This window comes from Calidris pugnax, unplaced genomic scaffold (assembly GCF_001431845.1).
Source record: "Calidris pugnax isolate Ruff unplaced genomic scaffold, ASM143184v1 scaffold13, whole genome shotgun sequence".
Classification (NCBI taxonomy): Eukaryota; Metazoa; Chordata; class Aves; order Charadriiformes; family Scolopacidae; genus Calidris; species Calidris pugnax.
The window spans coordinates 21,171,731-21,191,573 of record NW_015090810.1 but is presented as its reverse complement, the minus strand read 5'-3'; the positions used below and the strand labels follow the sequence as shown (position 1 = coordinate 21,191,573).

General features: G+C 40.5%; 1 protein-coding gene across 1 annotated transcript in view; it reads left to right on the top strand.

Annotated features, from left to right (window-relative positions):
• The window catches only part of EMILIN2 (elastin microfibril interfacer 2), a 36,066-nt gene that overhangs the window by 2,018 nt on the left and 14,205 nt on the right, over nt 1-19,843 (top strand). The window contains exons 2-4 of the mRNA XM_014938452.1: nt 9-230; nt 14,304-14,479; nt 17,144-19,078. Of these exons, the coding sequence (XP_014793938.1) occupies nt 9-230; nt 14,304-14,479; nt 17,144-19,078 (2,333 nt within the window). The remainder of the gene's footprint in view (nt 1-8; nt 231-14,303; nt 14,480-17,143; nt 19,079-19,843) is intronic.

Sequence of the window (19,843 nt, the reverse complement as noted above, 5' to 3'; positions counted from 1 at the left end):
GGGGCGAGCCGGGGCGGGCTGGGGCAGGCGGGCTGGGGCGGTGTGTGGGTTCCCTCCTGCCGCTGCCCGTCCCTGACGGCCGTTGTCTTCTCCTTCCTCCCCCTCAGGAACTGGTGCGCCTACATAGTGAACAAGAACGTGAGCTGCTCGGTGCTGGACGGGACGGAGAGCTACGTCCAGGCCCAGTACAAGTGCGCCTGGAACCAGTTCCCCTGCCAGCCCACCCCGGTGTAAGTAGCCGAAGAGGCGACCTGGGGAGGGGAAGGGCTTTGGCCACCCCCTGCCGAGCTCCGCCGGAGCAGCGGTGGCCGCCGGTCCCCGCACCCCAAAAAGCCTGCAGGGCCGGGGCGGGAGGGCGCCTTCTGCTCCCCCAGCGTGCCCCGAACAAAGCGCTCCCTTCTCATTGCAAACATAAGGCTGCCGGGAGCTAATTAGAGCCAGATTGAGCGCCTTGTTGGTCCGCGCAGCCGGTCCGCAGAGCTGAAAAGGGAGGCGCGCTGGCCCGCCTGGTTGCCCAGCGGCTGGCACGCCTCATTGCCCCGCACTGGCCCGCTTGGTCACCCCATCCGGGCACACCTCGTCACCCCATCCTGGCACACCTTGACACCCCGCCCTGGCACGCCTCGACGCCCCACAAGGTGTTTGGGGAGGCGGTGAGCAGGCAGGCGGTTTCCCGTTGGCGCCGGGAGCACCAGCACCTGCCAGGAGCACACCCATGCACCCCGGTCCGGGTTTTGCCAGGGTACAGCAGCACTCAGAACCGGTTTGGTGGTTGCCGTGTGTGTGGCTGGCTGGATGTGAGCGTGAGGGTGAGGGTGAGCCAGGAACGTCGGCCATTTACAATCTGTGCATCCCTGTCGGTCGTCCAGCCAGGGGAGCAGCCAGTGCAGAGATTTTTACAGGGCACAGTACGAAGTTATTTGATTTTAAGCTTCATGTGACTGAGTGTGAGCGCGTGGTAGTCTGTAGAGTGGCCGCCTACAGCACAGGGTGGTGGAGCAAGGCTGGGTGAGCCTGCAGGAGCGAGTCAGGGAACAGCTGTATCTCACCTTCTGGCTAATTGCAGGCAGATCTCCCTTCGTCAATTTCCCCACTTGAAAAGCAGTAATATTTGCACGCTCTTTTTTGAAAGCTGTAGGTGTTAAGCACTCTGTGAAACCATTTCATCTCCCCCAGAAGCCAGTGGAAAGACACGCATGGGTTTTGAAGGGATTAGGCTCAGAGTTGGACTGAGGTGATGGTGAGGATTCAAAGAATAACTAGTTTTAATTTTGATGTGAAACAGTGAGGATGAGCCTGGTACTGCTAGCTCTGGGGTGCTACTGAGACAGACTGCGGACATCGATGATGCTGCCTCCCTGGCACCTGTGAAAATAGGTGCTGGGCGTCTGGCACTCAAATCCACTCATTTCTGTTTGTTTGGATTGCTACTTTTGTTAAAAAAAGAGAGCTTTTCTCTATTGGAATATATAAACACTGGAATTTGAGGGAAATAACAAAGGCTGCAGACAGCTGAGTAACACCGTCTTGTGTAATTTCCCTTGTTTCTCTTTGGAGTGTAGAACTGGCGATTTTGGACTTCTGACTGAGCTTACAGGCTGTGTAATGGGGTGTGCCCTCTGTCCTGGGGAGTCTCTGTAGCGGAGCTACGGAGGACTGAGGAGGGGTTGAAGCTGAGCTCTTTGAACACATAAATCACTGAGCATTAAGATAAGGAATTTCAGAGGCGGTAAATTAGGATTTTCTTAGACAATCTGCTAGCAGATAATGAAGAAAGTGCAAAGGCATTGCTTCTAGCTCAGGAAATTCCTCAACCACGAACTGCTTGAGCGGGTGAGATCTTTGGCAGGAGTCAGAAGGGGAAGCCCAGTTTGAGCAGGGGACAGGACTGGGTGACCTCCAGAAGTCCCATCCCTTCCAGATGACTCTGTTGTTCAGTGTAATGGTATCATCTGTCCTTATGCTTCTTCTAAACATCTGGAGTTGGCTGCTGTCAGAGAGAGAATATAGGGCTAAACAGACATTTGGTCTCGCCTGCTGTGGCCAATCTCATGGGGTTTTTTTGTTCTTTTAGAATGGAATTAGATACTTATCATAAGCCTTTTTTTCCTCAATTTGACTTTCTTGGGTGAACATAACTGTTATTTTCTTTATTACCCTGATGGCAACTGCAAAACAATTCCTTCTTCTTAACATAAAATATTGTAAGTACCTATTACAGCACCAGCAGATTAACACTGAAAGCAGCTGGAATATCAAAATCTTGAAACGTTATTGTGTGCAAAATCTCTGCTTGTAGGCAGGCTGTGACTTTTATTTTTCTGTCTGTTGCTGGTACACACGTTCTTTTAGTGGCAGAGTAATAAAGGAACTAATCCAAAGTGTTTGAAATACAGGGTTCAAATCCTGCAACCCCCTGTAAACAGGAGTAACTTAATTCCTCTGAAAAATATTGTTTAATTCAGAAGGAGTAGTGATCTGAATACCAAATGTATTTGTATATGTTTGTTAGCTAATGTTGACAAAAATAGGACAGGAAAGAGCTATAAAAGCAACAAAGAAATGACTGTGAGGGCTTTTCTGAAATTGTTCTCTTTTTTCCTTTGTACGCTTACATAGAGAAGTTAAAAATGAACTAAATAGCAGATATTCATCAGGATAAACTGCAGTCCCTGTGTAGTCTCCTTCTGATACCCGTGGTTCATCTAAGAGCTCATTCTGCTACAGATAGTGGGGACAGTGAGATCCAAAGCAAACAAAGCGTTTGTTAACGGTATCATAGATGTACGGGGTTTATTAGTCCTTGAGTACTATTAGGGGTTTTTTTTGTCAGTCAGTGGATTTACTATTGATTTAATTATTTAAGATGAGGTTTAAAGAGCCCTTCTACTGTTTAGGTACAGTCTAGGTTATGCATAACAATTACTTAAATAGCTCATTGCATTTTATGTGAGAGTGTTTCATCGCCTTAAACATACAGTGTACTCCTGAATTCCACATGTTCTTCACATATAAAAGAGTGTGTATTTCAGATATGGATTATAGTCAGCACTCTTTTTTTTTTTCTTTAATTCATTTTTGTTTTAGAAATAGAAAACTTTGGTGATTAAGCCTAAAAATCTTACAAATGCCTGAATCCTTTTTATCTACCCTTTAGACCCATTAAAATATTATTTGTCTGAAAAAATAAGCACAGTGCTGTTGGAAAGACTGTGCTTCTAGGAGTGCTAACTGTAATTTCAGTTTGGCTACAGGGTTATTTCCTGAAATGTTGAGTTGAAATTCAGGAAATTATTACACTTCATTGTTTAAGTGTTTTGTAGGTATTTGGGCTCAATAGTGCACTCCCTCACTGAGAAGTTAGTGAATGCTTTGGCTGATTAAGGTGTCAAGGATAAATGTGAGTTGAAGTGTGGCTGCTTAAGAGATAGGAAGAGAGGGAGTAGAAAGAAAAAGCAGAAGGGCACTTTGAAGTATGTTCCCTTTGAAGTATGGGGGGCTCATGATTTATTTTTCTTAAAACTGTGACTAAGCAAAGGAGGGAGGAACTTTGTTATTAGTGGGTCAGTGGACTGAAAGATACTTATACAAAAATATTAGTGTTTTTACCCACTAAAAAGAACTTGTATGTTTTGAAATCTAATACTGCTTCATAAATAACTGACCCCTCCCTACTCCTTTTGTTGTAAATTTCCTTTCCTAGCTTTCTTATGAATGGTTTAGTAACTTAATTGGCTTTATCAGGAATTTGTCAGTAATAGCGTTTTCTGATTTTCTAAAAAGCTTCTCTCAAAGCTTTTCTAAAAGCAAAATGCATTTCCCTTCTGGCTAGATCCTACATGCTCTTTAGGGCTGTGGCTTCTCTTGGACATCCTCCGGTCAACGTAGCTGCTTCAGGGTAGGATGTTGTTGCACCAGTTGTTTGTTTTGCCTCTTGTGCTGTAGAGTATGTTGGGACACCTGGCTGTGGCATAGGTGCTGCAGTTTATGGCTCACCATTTTTGGGCAAAGCCTCTTTCACTAGTAAGATTTTAATTTTAAAGTTTGAAGTGAACTGAAGCGGGTGAGGCAGAGGGATGTTTTCTGTCTTTTCATTTTTGCTACAGAACTGTCAAATGGGACTTCCCCGTGCAAGGTAGTAAATCAAATAGAAAAAAATTTTAGAGTGGGAAGAACCTCTGGAGGTCATGTAATCCCCCCGTAGCCCCCAGCTAACATCTTCAGCCAGCTTCAAAGTCAGATCAGGTTGCTTAGGGGCTTGAAGAAAGGATGTTTTATCTGATCCCCTAATTTAAATCTCAGCCCCCATTAATTCTGCTCATGTGAGTAAAGATGTTTGTGTGCTCAAGTGTGTAATGAGTCGGGTCACCTGTCCTCAGCTTGTAGGGAGTGGATTTCGTGATTTAGTGTGAGCTTTTCAACACTGATGATAAATGTATAATAATCAAACCCATTATTTCACTAGGTTGCACATACTTAGAAAATGGCCAAGAAAATGATGAATGAATCAATAGCTAAATTAGCAAGCCTCTCCAAATCTCTCATTGAGCAATATTTTCCAACTTCTTGTCGTTTAATACTTTCAAATGACCATAAATAAGCCTACTGCTAAACTAATCGCAGTTTTAATCATTGCCAAGATGAAGATTTAAGGCAAAACACTGAAAGAACTTTAGAGACCGTTACTGCTAGTTTTCTGCAATAAATATCTGCATAAATATCAGGATTGATGACTATACTTATGAATAATACACAGCTTTTAATAAGCAGTATTCAGTGTTTATTAATAAAATAACTCTGAGTAAGTGTGGAAATGTTATGACTGAAAGCAACACTTCAGACTTCCAGTTCAACATGGATTGCTTCATCGATTTACGATTTTCTGGCAACCCCAGAGCAACCTGGGTGAAGCACGTCAGCCCCAGCGTAGGAATATGTGGGAAATCCACATGTAGTTTTCAACCCTTCAACAGTCCCAATGTAGTTTTCTCTGAGACTGTTCAGTCGCTAGAAATTAAGTGTACAAACCTGTGTCAGAGTGCTCAGCGCCAGGCAGGGTGGATACACAAGTCAGCACAGATCAGAGCCTGTGTTTGCCACTGGCTTCTAGCAATGCATATCTCATGAGACAAACTTGCAGGATGCACCAAAACTTGAAGGGAAAGTGAGGGCTGTTTAATGTTTCCCCTCCAAATATCTAGAAAGGTCTTTAGGAGGTTTTTTTTCCCTACTTAGCGTATTTTGTGTGAAGCAGAATTTCTTTGTACAGGCTCCAGCTAGCTGCCTGCATAGGGAGGTTAGCCTAAGGGGTTCTGCATTGAAAACAGCAAGGAAACTTAAAAAACTTCAGAACGTACTGCAGTTTCCTGGAGTGCTTGTTTGAGAGTCTTTGAGCCCCTGCTGCGTCTGGTAAACTTTCCTGGCTGTCTCCCTGGGCCTGAAATGTGCATCTCTGCCTCCACGCACTGATGGCAACTGAGCCTTTCTTCTCTGTGAACCGGGCAGGGGATTTTCATTTCACACATCGTTCCGAGTCTGTTGCAATAGTTAAAAAAAAAAAAACAACAAACCAAAAGTCACAAACTGCTCCTCGGTTCACATTAGTATAAATAATTAGGTTTTTTTATGCTTTTCTGGTTTGAGAAATGTGTGACCTGGAGGTCTGGGGCCTCTTCTTTTAAGCACTAAGCTGCTGGCCAAAATAACAAATTGTTAACTTTAGGGAGCTGCTGACCTGTTTTAAGACCTATTTTTTCATAAATCACCCAAATAACCAAGGAACCTTCTGTACTATTAGAAAGTGGGTAGTGCCAATTTTTCACGTTGCAGATTGTTACTCCCATCTGACTTCTTTCTTGCATTCACGTTTCCTTTCCTCACCCCTCTGGTTCACTTTTGACCTGGTGTCTTGAAAAGTATCAGCTCTCAAAACAATGCTGCATTTCATTCTGAAAGTTTGGGTCCCAGCTAATCCCCCAGGTTAGCTCCTGCATTCGTGAAGATCTTGGTTATCTATTCTATCTGTGTATGTTTTCAAGTAATCTGTCAGCAGTAGCTCTTTGGACTAATACTAGAAATAATTTTATTTCATGGGCAGAGAAGCAGAATATATGCTACTGGAGCTCGGTTTCTCAGGCAGCTTTATCAGGGGATAAAGCTCTGCATCTTTACTTGACCTTTCCAGTGGTGTAAGGGTGAGAAACTTGGTCCCTGCTGCTGGAAGAGGCAGGTGAAAATGTTGTTAATACATTATCTGTTGCAAAATCTCTTGTCCCATCACTGTTAGACTACATCACAGTGTTGCTCTACAAAATTTTTCTGAAAGGACTGTATTTTCAGGGTTCTCCTATCCTATTTTATTTAGTGGATTTTTAGTAGCTGGATGTTGGTCTGTGAGTGTGTGGTTGACTGGCATAGGTTTATGTTGTGGCAAAATGGAAGGAAGCAACCATGTAAGATAATTCAAGATTGTAAATCCCAAGAACGAAGCTCTGCTTTGAGCCTTCCCACAGACTCTCTGTGCCTGTAAGTTATGTGTTGGTTTTTCTGCTCGTAAAAAGAGGATGCCAGCCTAGCTTTCAGAAATGCTAATCCATGAACATTAAGAGTATTAAAATTTTAAACCTGACAGGTATTTTTTTGGCATTTCCTACTGGGCTTCAGTGGTCAACTTTTTCAAAGTAAATCATTGGCAGCTGAGAGGGAGTTAGCCAGCCAGATAGATAGATACGTGTGTGTGTGTGTATGGATATATACACACAGCAACTAGAAATGACTAGTATGAGACATGGGGGCATGTTTCAGAGTGTGCAGTCCCTTTGTTGTTTCTTCTCAAGAAGAAACATTTATTTCCCAAGAAAGAATATTTTGTTTTGAACCTCAGTTTTTTGGATAGAAGGATTCTAACTGAGATGAGTGGCATCAAAAGACGCTGTATAAGTAATGAACAATGGCACTTTTGGAGATTTGAATGGAGCTACAAATGAATCCCTGTGGTGTTGTCTGAGAAGAGTTTAACATTTTTGTATTCTACCAGTTCCTGTGATCTTCTGCCCCTCTTATTGAAAAAAGCCCAAACTCTGCAGTAAAGTTCAGCCAGGTTCTCTTGAATGTATTGAACCAATTAAATAGATTAAAGAGAACTAGATAAGAGAGACCAGGCTGCAGTGACCCGATTTGGGCACCATGATTCTCTGCTCCTTCCCTGCCACCTATAGATGAGGGGACAGTGTTCTTCAGGAGTGGAGGAAAGCAACTTTTCTCCTTCCATCCTGAGGGCCAATATGCAGGGGATGTTGTAGGAGAGAGGAATTCAAGTCACCTGTGCCAGGTCTCTGCCCCCTGGCAATTTCTTCCAGCCAGAAGGCAATCTCTGCTCCAGTCATACTTCCCAGGTGGTGTGAAGGCACAGAATAAACAATGAACACTGGAAAAAAGTACTTACTCTCTAGTGCTCATTCCTATTTTATGACACATTTAGCAAAATGAAAGTGCTTTTGTAGTGTGATATTAAAGCACCCTTTGCAGTGACGTGGATGGGTGATTTCTTGGTTGGGTACACATCAGGCAGTTGCATTCCTGGAGATGCATAGTGCTTTGACTTATCCTGCTTTCCCGCAGTTTCAGCCCTGGTTTATGCTCTCAACCAGTAGCAGCTTTTTATTCAGGATTTAGCTCAGAATAAGTCTGGTGCAAATGCCAGCCGTGCTATACATTAGTGCAAACTTCATTGAAAGCACCCTTATGTGCCTGTGTGAGCCCAGAGAAACAGCCTCTGTGGTAATAGGTGCCAGTGGAGGTCTTCATAACTTTACCTATTCCACAGGGGTGCCTCAAAATTATGTCTTTCCCAATGCAAACAATTTTGAGACACTCTCTGCTTGCTTTTGATAGCGTATATTAGAGCCTGATTATGATGTTATGTGAAGACTTGACCATGGCCTTTTGGGAATTTCAATTGAGATGGCTGTGACTGGGCCAGGCATTGGGCTAGTGCGTAATGTCAGTGGCATTTTTTGAAGAAAAGTAATTCCCCAGACCCTAGTGTCTGCAAACACGTGTACTGACCTTCTTTATATCAACTTTGGAAAGCAAAAATGCCAGCTAAAGGAAGAGTAGCGTTGGAAAGATAAAACTTTTAGTCCATCTGTAAGAAGCAGCTTAGTGTCTCTAATGCCGGATCAAAATAAAAAAAATATTTTGGGGTTCACTAGGATTCTTTTTAAATAGATTTTTGCTGTAGCATATAATTGGGATTTATTACCAACTCCACGGCTTGCTTTCAATGAACACCTAGACTTCTGTAGGCTGATCTATTCCTGTCTAAACATATTTTCAACGCTTGCCATAATTGCCTTAGGATAAACTCTTGGTAGGGACATATTTTTCTCAAATTAAGCTTATTTGTGGGCTGGAACACAAGCCAGCTGCCAACACTGCTGAGTAGTAGCAAAGTTATAAAAGAAGAAAATCCAGAAGTGGGATTTGTCTCACCTTATCTTCAGTTCTCTGCCATACAGAGAATGGGAGCTTAGGCACCTGCAGGAGTGGTGATTCAAATGCAAGTTAGTGGTGTCCAGCATGTTCTTTAGGTAATCGGATGTAAATAATGACTTTTGGACAAGATGCAGCCCTGTTGTGACTCTACTGGTTGTGTTGACTGTTGGCTGTAATGGAAAACCAGACAACTAGAGCCTGTCCATACCTACACAGTAGGCACCTGAAATTCAGGTGTGCTGAAACTCACTGTTAGAGGCAATCGCTAAAACTCATGGTGATTTCAGTGGAGCTAGGACTTCTGCCACCATCTGCAGGGCTTGCAATTAGGCCTGCACTCTTGGGAAACAGAAAACTTGGGATCAACTAGTTCTATTTAAGTAACTGGGTAGTATAAATGGCCAACTTACGTATATTTTCAACGGAAGCCTTGACAGCCTACAAAATAAAAAATGCTTGGTCAAAATATGGTTGCATTTAATTATATCTTCTAAGTAGTATTTCTTGGGGGTATTTGTGCTACTTCAGCACTCCCATTGCAACATATTGGAGATCTGGATGACTGGGACATGCAAGAGCAGGCTATATAATTTACAAAGAATGGATCTACATTCAATAAAAGCGTTAAATAGTGAAGACTCGCTATCTTCTATTCAATAAGACCATGATTTGCAAGCTGCTGAAGTTATGGGACCTGTTCCAATGACTACAGAATTTTGGACCGACTGTGAGGTTTTGTGCTCAGAATAAACATGTTACACGTTGCTTATGTAGAAACATATGCTGATTCTGCAGTCCCTTCCTCACAGTGAGGATGTGGTGGCACTTATCTCCTTGCGTTTCCCAAAAGGTTGAATGTTAATATCTAGTTACAGAACTGAACCATATGTTTTCCCACCAGTTTCGTCCAAATGTTTCTGATTTGTTTTATCGCTATTAGGTGACATTCCAAATATCAGTGCTAACTGCTTCCTTCTGTGGTTTAGCACCATGAGAAAATTATAACTCGTTCCCTAGTCAAAATGTCTAGCATTTGCAGCAAACATGTATTTCTAATTAAGCATATTCCTAAGAAAATACTTTTCTCTCAAAGAGGAGGAATATTTGAATGCTATTGCCACACTGTATGACTTTATTTCAGTTGTGAAATACTTAGATATTAAAAGTGAAGATTTGCATTAGTATTCTGAATGTGTTTTCTCATTTGATCAGCATGTTGAATTCATGGTGAAGGTAGTAGGCTTTGGTAGTTTTAAGCCTGTTGTGGAAGAACTCCTAAAAACCAGCTGTTCTTATTTTCTCTGTTGGGAGGAAAGATTAGAGACTGTTGAAATCACCCTCTATTCATGCTTTCTCAAATAATGATTTCATTTGTAGTATTTAGCTCAATTTACCAAAAGGATGTGACCATTGTTTTGGGCTGGCAGTCCACAAGAGGATGGGGTGAGACTAGGCACAATAAATGCTGGTGTATTGCATGTAACTTTTACCTACATAAGATATTTTTTTTTAACATGTTTGAGACGCTTGTAAAAATAATTGTGTTTATTAACACCTAATTGAATAGCAGAAATCCAAGTCAACTGAAGGAAGATTTAATGTTTTACTGTTTTTCAATTACATTCCAGCATATACAGGCATTAAAGTGGAGCCTCAGTTCTTTAAGAGACTTAGAAACTTTTGTTAACCCTTTTGACCAAGTTGTCTCATGGGGTAACTGTGTAAAGATTCACACATTCAAGATAAAAAGATATGAAACTTGGGCATGTTATGTTCTAACCACGTAACTCTGCCCAGCTTTATAGAGAAGCCACATTTCATCTCTTGCTAAACTGAGTGTGTTTTGTATGTTTTGTACGTTTGTGTTTGTATGTTTTATGTTTGCTGTGAGTTTGAGGATTCAAAATACTGCACAATAAAGACATGTCTGATTTGTATATTCTGGTAGCTCTCAGTCCTAAGTCATTAAAATACACAGAATCATGAATTATTGTCAGGATGCTGTCTCTAGCAGAAAGTTATGGTTTGTTTGGTTCGAAATGTAATCAAGAATATAATTGTGTTCGTGCTGTTAGACTGTTATATTCTGGCAAAATCCTGGAAGTCTCCAGCTCCTTCACTGAAGTCCACCAAGTGAGCAAAGTTATGGTTTTCAAAAACTTGTTGTATGATTGAGAATGTCCCTTGAGCGGGATGCATGCTGGTGACTCTCATTTGTGAGAGGATCTGGGTGGTGCCAGCAGTGACACCATTCCTTGCATGGACAACTTCCCCAACTGTGTGTGAACCATATCGTTGGTAGGGAAGCTGTAGCAGTGAAACTGTGGTTTTGAAGAAACTTTTATGTGACTGGATTCAAATGAGGAAAGTGTTAGGGTAAGTTCCTGTTCCCAGCCTTACGTGACTAGCCTTGCTGCAGGACGTGGGACTGCACTGGTGGTGTAGAGGAGCGATAGTTCTTGGTAAGTAAATCCCAATTCAATTTCTGAGCCATCTATCTTGTTACCATAGTTCAAGATCTAAAATGTGAAAGTTGTTCTACATCCAGATTTTGAAGCATTTTGATTCTAGCTTATTTTTGCTCTAGGAGAATTGTGGTTTAGGATTCAGGTTAGTCTGCATTGGACGTGCCATAGCTGAAATCAAAACAGATCCAATTCATGTATTTGCTTGAGCTCTCAGACTCCCAAGAATTTGTACGGAATAGATTGCTGCAACATTTTAAAAGTTGTAGATACAGAATGTTTATTTAGAATGGGAGAATTCTTCTGCATTTCAAATCATTTTTGTATTAAATCATATTAAAGCATTTTATGCCTATTAGGATCATGAAACTATGAAATAATTAAAAAAAAAGTCAAACTTGATTATTTTTTACTTTTAATGTGGAGTTTGGAAAAGTTTTAAATTTGCCCATATGAAAAATCCTAAACTAAGCTTGGTTTCTTTTAATTTGTTTATATTCTTCTTTTCTATTTCATTTTGTCTTGTGATTTATTTTTGTCTGAATGTTGAAGTCATCTGAAGGTGTCCACATTGATGGACACCATTACAGAGAAAGTATGCAAAGAGAGACTTGTCAAAAGTATGATAGGAATGGCAGAAACAGTGCAAGGAAAATCCTTGTGCTGTAATTTGAGCAAAGAAGTACAGAATTTGCATAAAAGTTATTCTTACCCTTTTATAAAATTTGTTTCAGCTATATTCTTAAAACTTTATTAGGAAAAAATTGAGAAATGTATCTTAATGGTGTTTGAAGATAGTAAAAATACTGCAGTTTTCAGGAAGGATTTTGGCCTTGAAAGCATAGAGAGGAACACACACAAAGTTTGGAGCAGTGAAGTGTTTTATGGAAATCAGAGAAAAGTATGTACAACCCTTTCCGGCATGTGAAAATTGATCTGGAAGTTCAAAGTTTGCAGTGCAGTAATGTGGTGGTTGTGAGAGAGGTTGTAATGACTCTCAGGCCACTTCAAAACACTAAAACATCTACCTAATCCTGTCATTCCTCTGACTCTGGCGGCTCGTTGGAAGGAAAGGAGTCAAAACCAAATTACCTACACTTTTTAATACTTTAATACTTTAGATAAGGGAGAAGGACAAGGCAGTTCCTGGGTGGCCAGGATGTTGTCCTTCCCGGTGGTGCCCTTGACATTGCACTCCTCTATTTAATTTTTAAAGCACTTGACCTTGGGGGTGTCTGTAGTTTACGTTTGTCAACAGGATTCAGCAGATGTTTCGGTGAAAACTGTAAAAGAAATGATGAGCTGGAGTGAAACAGTCTAAGGCTGTTTCATATACGGTGTTCATACAAAGTAAAAAAGGATTGGAAACCTACTCTGAGTTTATGTGCTTCAAGTCAGAACCTGAAAAGCTGACAACCCCAGGAAACCACTTCAGCTACAAGCCACTCTCTATTATAGAGTTACAGCCTAGCCTGCCCCTGCCTTCCAAGGAAGATTCCCAGGAGAAGGAAATCCGGAGAGGCCTATTAGAATAAACTCCTCTTTGGCCCAAAAATTGCTGGAAAAATATAACATTGTCTTGAGTCAAAGTAACTTCTTCCCCTTAAAAGAGAGGTTATAGATAAGAGTATGTCCTGAGTGCAAAAACTGGAATATATCGTGGCGTAACTGGGAAAGATAGGATTGGAAAATAAACAAATTCACAATTAGCAGTTAGCACTTTGAACAGCCTCCCCACCCCAAGTTTGCTAAGCAGCTTACCGAAATGGCAAATGCATTTCAGATGCAGGACATGATATTAAAATTATGTCTCTAAAGGTGGAAGATGCTGAGTAAAAAAATACAAAATTATTTCAGCAATTATTTTTCTCTCTTATTTTGTGACTTTCAATGGAAGCTGTTTCACAGTTGGTGTAAGTTTCAACTCTTTCCATCTGGTAGCTGATTATTGATTGTTTTTAAACAATAATTATTTTTGCATATTAATACAAGAAAATGTTTACTTTAGTGAAATGTGTAGTCGATATATTTTTTTTTTTTTTTCTGTGATAGCATGGCTGCTTTTGGTGCCCATTCTGCACTGCGTCCTTGCTGTCCCAAATGACACTCCCTATGAACCCAGCCAGGCTATGAAACAAATCTGTTACCAGTTCCTGCTGAGTCCTTCACTGCCCTCCTCTATTTCTTCTGCAGTATTGCTATTTTAGGGACACTTCAGCTGGGAAGTGAGTCTGTCATTCATTAATGAATGCTTACTGTTGTTCTAATCTGAAATAATCTTTAAAAGTTCTGAAAATGTGATAGGGAGGTTAATAGCATGACACTAGTTTCATTCAGAGAGAGGAATTCACGTGAGAAATTGGTTTCTGTTGCAGTACGTGTTCCAAGTATACCAATTTACAGAGCTCAGGTGATGAATCCCTATTTTATTTATTTTCCTCATCTCTCAACCCAAAAACTGTACCTTGAATTGCTTTAGTTTTTATGAAATGGCACAGCCTCTGCTTAGGGTCTGGTGGGATGCCATGGTGTCTGACTGGAGTTGGACACGTGGTACGTGTACTCAAGGAAAGTTATGGAAGACGTCTATGGTTAAAGAAAGTTGCACAACCAGAATCAGTTTGCTATTTATTAACTTCTGAGTGATTAATCCTGGAAACTGCAGGTTGTATGTACATAAATTGTGCACAGGTTTGTCTGCAAGATCCTTTTCAACTGACCTGGGGCAGTGAAGTAGGAAAGAGTTGATTCCTTTGTTGGTTGTAGCCTTTCATCTGACTCCTTCTTTCATGTCCTTATCTGACTCGTGCTTTCAGCATTTTGTCCTTCCCCGGAATATCCCTCCTACCTTTGCTCCGTACATACAGATTCTGAGGAATGGCTTAAGTGGAGACTGTGGAAAGACAAGTGGGACAAAGCAGACAGACAGAAGCTTTTTGATGTCCATAAGAGTTGCTGCCAGCGAGCCCTGTGGGTGGGTTTGTGAAGAAAAGTAGTTAGAGGAAAAAGGTTTTGAACTTACAGAGTCATACAGTGGCGGTCACTGTTAAGTCAGCAGTGTCTGATGAGAAGAACCTTCACTTCCCACAACACGTTGTCCCTCTGCTCATACATGAAAACCCCTGTTGCTGTGGTCGTATTCGCTCTCCCTTGCATGGCTGTGTTGCGTGCAAGTCGCTTTGAAACCTAGACAGAACCATTTGCTCATTTGGTGTTTGAAGGAGAAAATGAAGCATATATGAAATTAACTGATTGTCCTTTTAAAAAGCTGGTTAAATTTCAGGTTTAATCTAACTAGCAGATCGGGTTGTGGATCGTTTAAAATGCTTTCTCTTTTGGCAGATACCGAACGAGTTTCAGACCTCGGTACACAATTGCATATAAGACGGTAACGGAGCTGGAATGGAGATGTTGTCCTGGGTACAAAGGGGAAGACTGCAGAGATGGCCCAGCAGAAAAGCCAAACACTGCTCGTCGTCCTACACCACCAGCAAAAGCTGTCGTGAAGAAAGGCTTGGGTAACTTTTTGTTTGAATTTTCGTATGCATGATCACGTCTGGATTTTTGTTTTAAGTATAAGAACGGTTATGGTTTCTGTTAAACTCAACTACTGGCAGGTAGGAGATCCATATGGAAGACACTGTGTGGTGGGAAAATAATTGCCAGGCAATAACAGTCTTGATACAGAGAATTTCCTGAAGAATAATGGAGAGGTGGGTGTAGAACGCTGGCCATAAATGCCAGCTGGCTACTCATTGTTCAGGAAAATCTTTGCATTAAGACTAGGGGGTTTTTTGTAAGAATTTGCAGGGGTTTTTTTGTGGTTTCTTCAATGTTCAGCAAAACAAATTAAATATATATATACACACACATTTGAGAGGAACTATTATTAAAACAAAAAAAAGTACTAATTTTAACAATATATAATGCTCTCTAGCTAGATATATATTATCTATATAATCTATGTTATATTATATATCTAGCATTCACAGTGTTTTGTTTGTTCAAGGGCTTGTGCAGGTTTTACAGATTCATATTACATTACCTGCCTTAATACTAAGGGGTAAGGGAATGATAAGCCTCAATTGCTGAAAAAATACCTTAAGAAATGAATGGTGTTTGTATAAGATAGTGTCTTCTGAAAGGGTAAGAGGAGTGCTGTTACTGCATTATTATGCCTTTTCTGCATTAACAAAAAATGATAAACACATGTTTGCTTCTGACGGACTTTTTCCCAACATCATCAGAGATTAGTGTCACGGATAGCGCTTAGTCAGATTTCCGCTTGTGGTTTTTGTGTAGTGGAATGGATTGGGACTGAATATATGGCTTTAAACCAGCCCTATAGATTATATACCTGCTTTAAAAATAGACTTTTAAAATATTTTATTAGCCCACCCAAAATATTATTTCCAAAAGATGATAATAAAACATGGTGATACCTTTAAGTAACTTGCACACTGCTTGCGTCTAGGTATTTTCTTTCTGCTCTGACCCTAGAACTGTAATTCAGTGCAAAAAAAGACCAGTGTGTATGTAATAGCTGCACTCTGTGTCTGCATACTTATTTATTATTAAAGGAACTGGCCACTCTGCCAGTCTTGAAGAATACATTTGTGACTTCCTACCTTCCTTCTTTAAGCTGAAATCCAGTTTAAAACTAAGAAAACTTCCCACTGCATGTCCTTCAGACCCTATCTCAGTATGGACTTTGGATTATGAATTGCATAAAAGATACCATGCAAAATCACAATTAGGAATATACATGACATATTTGTAGAGTTTACCTTACTCTGCCTAACGGCAGAGATATATGGTAGTATGCAAATAAATATCGTCATATGGGTCTACACATTAAAGTGGTATTAAATGTTTGTTAAACTAAAGCAGTTGGTGCTCTAGTTGCAGGTTTGATTAATATTAGATGATTGTTTGGGATCACACTCAGTATCTTGACTTACTAGTGCCTTGTTGCTGAGAATCCCAGAAAACAGGACTAGAGGGCCCTTAAGGGGTCTGTTTATCTGACCCCTAAGGTAGGATCAGCTATGTCTGTCCAGCCTCCAGTGGTGGAAATTCTGCTGCTCACGTGGACAGTGACTTCTGGCATTTCACTTTCTGTACCTTGACTTGCTCCAGTTGAAGCCTGTTCTTCTTGTCCTGTCCCGTCAGCAGCAGATACGGAAAACAGTTTGTTCCATACCAGTTTGCAAGTGTCTTTCAGAATATCACTCTCGTTCTGCTCTAGCCTAAATAACAAATTATTTTGGCTTTTCCTGCAGTTTATACTTTCTTGACCTCTGATAATGTTTCCGTTTCTTCCTTTCGTCCTTTCTTCCTTCTGTCCCTCCTTCCCTTCATCCTTCCTTGATTTTCTATAATTTTTGTGGATTTTTGCTTGAAATGGAACATCCAGAATTGTACATGGCTCTACAAATAAGTACTGCCAGTGACAGATGGATTGGAAGGATGGTTTCAGATTCATCAGCTGATTTGTGCTAGGTAAAAGGTAGATTGCAACTAGAAGTCTACTTTTCCTTTTTTAATTCAAAGAGAATAGTGCTGGTGTTATTTTAATACAAGTGTGGATGCGTAAAATTTAGGCTTTTATACACATTGCTTACTTAAGTATGTGTCAAATAATTAGGTATTTTTGAAGCATGTGTGATAATGGAATATCTGCAGAACCCCATCCAGTAGGTGCATTTGGACTCCAGTTCAACAAAGTACTGGAGCACAAACCTGCTTTAGGCACATAAATTATTGCCACTTCAGTTTTCAGTGGGAATTCAGGAGCAGCACCTCCCAAATTATTATTACAGGAAATGCAGTGGCCCTAAAGTGATTGTGTTGTGATGTATATGGATCATAATGGTCTGGTATATATGCTATAGCTTAGATTCACTGCTGAACAAGAAGCAGGGTTCTGCTTGCTAATTTATTTATTTATTGCCAATGTAGTATGTTGGCAGGAATTGGTCAATGTGCTCAAACTTTTAGTTTGGAGGGTTTTGATAACATTTCAATTATAAACTAGTGAAAACAAGAATAGAAAAGGGAACAAACATCTAGCATTTTAAGGCATTATTTGGCTTTAAAGAAAAGTGGAATTAGCCTCAGTTGATTAAAACAGATACCACTGGGAATATTTATATCCAGACTTTCTTATTTCCATCAAACAGATGCAGAACCAACAGAAGTGCCGGAACCTCCACCATACGAGAAGAAAATGCAGTTTCTTGAGGATGAATTGTTTAGACTTACACGATCAGTGCTTGAACTTCAGTCCTCTGTGGCAGGTGTGAATGAAAACCTAAAGTTGACTGTCCAAGAAGATGCGAGTAAGATGTTGGTCACTTGGCTAAACAACCTTTATGACCGCCCAGAGTCTGATAGCGTAGTTGGTGGTGACACAGACAGTATTCATCTGCCTGGACTCCACAGCAATAAAGATCAGAAAGACCCTTTTATTGATTTTGAAATGGAAGATATAAAGTCTGAGCTAGCTGAGGTCAAAGAAGCCTTGAAGATGAGGAACGACAAGCTGGAGGAACTGAACGGAAAAGTAAAAGGCTATGAAGGACAATTAAAACAACTGCAGGAGGCAGCACAAGGACCTACAATAACAATGCCCAGTGACAATATATATCAGGAGTATATAGACTCAAAATTTGAGTCCCTCAGACAGGAAATACTGGAAGGATTTGAAAAGAAAATGGCAGATCTGAAGAACTCCTGTGAATACAAACTACAGGATATCCAGCAGCAGTGTGATGACAATGACAGTAACTGTTCAGGAATAATTGATGTTATAAGGGGAAAAGAGAATGACTTGAGGAAAGAAATAAATTCTCTTCGAACTCAGATTCCATCAAACAAGTCCAGTTGTTGCAAGGAGGGTGAGAGAAATTACTTTGACCAACAGATAAAAGATTTAGATAAGAAGATTGACAGAGTTGCGGAAGCACACAGGATCTTGAACGTTAGAATAGATAATGAAATCAGTCGATTGTCAACTCCAGATCTAGAAGACATGTTTGGTGAGAGGTTGGAGGAGCTAGATGCAAGGATGAATGTGACGGAACGAAATGCTGAAGAACATTGCTTTTACGTTGAGGAAACACTCCGCAATGCTATAGCTGCTGAGGTAGATGAATTGAGAGACTTGTTTGACCAAAAGCTACGTGGCCTAGAAGATAGGCTAGGTGGCACTATTTTAGAGATTGCTAATACCACAGACCCGGATGGAATGTTTATTAATCCTGGGCCCATCTTGCCCAGTGACGCAGGATTTGCAAATGAGCAATTTACAGCTGAGATGAATTTTGTGAGGAACAAACTACAGTCACTTGAACACCTCTGTGGGCAGAAATGTCAGTCTGCACCACAAGGTACAGAGGACCTTCAGAAAGAGCTAGAAAATTGTAACAACAAATACAATCACTTGCTTTTGAAAACAGAGAACAACTCTGTTCTCCTGCAGTCTCTAAATAGCTCTCTTAATGAGAAACTCAATTTAATGAAGGGTAACCAACGTGATATCCAGAAAATGCAGAGAGATGTACGTGTATTCAGGTATAGTCTAAATGTCATGGATAAAGATGTGAAGAACCTTCAAGATGGCTTGAATAGCTGCAAGGAGCAGCTTCTGGGTGTCAATTCTACCTGTAGAAAAACACAACGAGGTGTCTTCCGAAAAATCGATCAAATGCAAAGGACATTTGCAAATCAGACTGCTCATCCCAGCGACAGTTGCTGTGGTGATGTGAAAGAGAGACTAGAACAATTGAATGACCATATCCTGAATGATCTTAACAAGTGCAAAGAAAAGACCCAAGGCATCCAGGAGGGTGTTTCGGATGTTGAGAGCAGAGTCTCGCATGTTGAAAAAGTTTGTGGCAAGTTGGACTCTGTCTCAGGTAGTTTGGAGAAGATAAAAGAAGGTCTGAATAAGCACATAAGCAACTTATGGAACTGCGTCCGTGAAATGAATGGAACTATAGCATCTCATTCCACGGATATTTCTGGCCTCAAAAATTCTGTACAACAGTTTTACAGTCAAGTTTCCAAAATCACCACAGACATTGAAGGCATGCTGAGATCTCAGTCTGACACAAGTAAGGGGGTTTTTGCATTTTAAATGTTTTGTTTGTTTGTTTTGTTTGATTTTCAGCTGGCTTTCTTTTCTGAGTCATTTATAAAGGAACTAAACAAGGGAGGAAAAATTTAATATTACACAATTTCTACTTTGTTTTTACAGTGACTCTAATTTTGGCTTTTCCTCTAGAACACCATCGAGGACTTTGAGTGCTTTTAAAAGTATTCTCTGTCAAAAAAAAAAAAAAAATCTTACACACTTTCATGTTTACTTTGAGCCAGAATAAAGGCAGTGGGAAAACTAGTATTTTTGGATAGTGAGTTTGAACTGAGTTTTAAGTAATAATTATTATTCCAGTTCATTTGATTTGATTTTTTTGTTTTGTTTTGCTGTATTTTGTTGTGTGAGATTATTCTTGATTCCTCGGGGGAAACTGAAAAGTAAATGGAGAAAAATGAAGTCAAAGGAATTCAAATTTATGCTGAGAAAGTTTCCCTGTAAGTTTTGTTCTTAATCTGAGTTAATGATTATAATTCAGCACCAAGTCTTTGATTTAGGATTTTCACAAACAAGCTCTGGCATATCTTGGTGTGGCCATATAAGACTTCTGCTTCATAGCTCTCCCAGCAGTTTGTGTTCCCACAGTGTAGTTGGCAAGTTGGCAATAGGTGCACACCACAGCTGGCAGCGTTTTCCCACCTGAGCTGCTTCTGTTGGTAGTCCAACGTGTTAGCTCAAACCTACCTCTTTAGGTGGTTTAAAGTTTGCATTGGAGTGGCTGAGA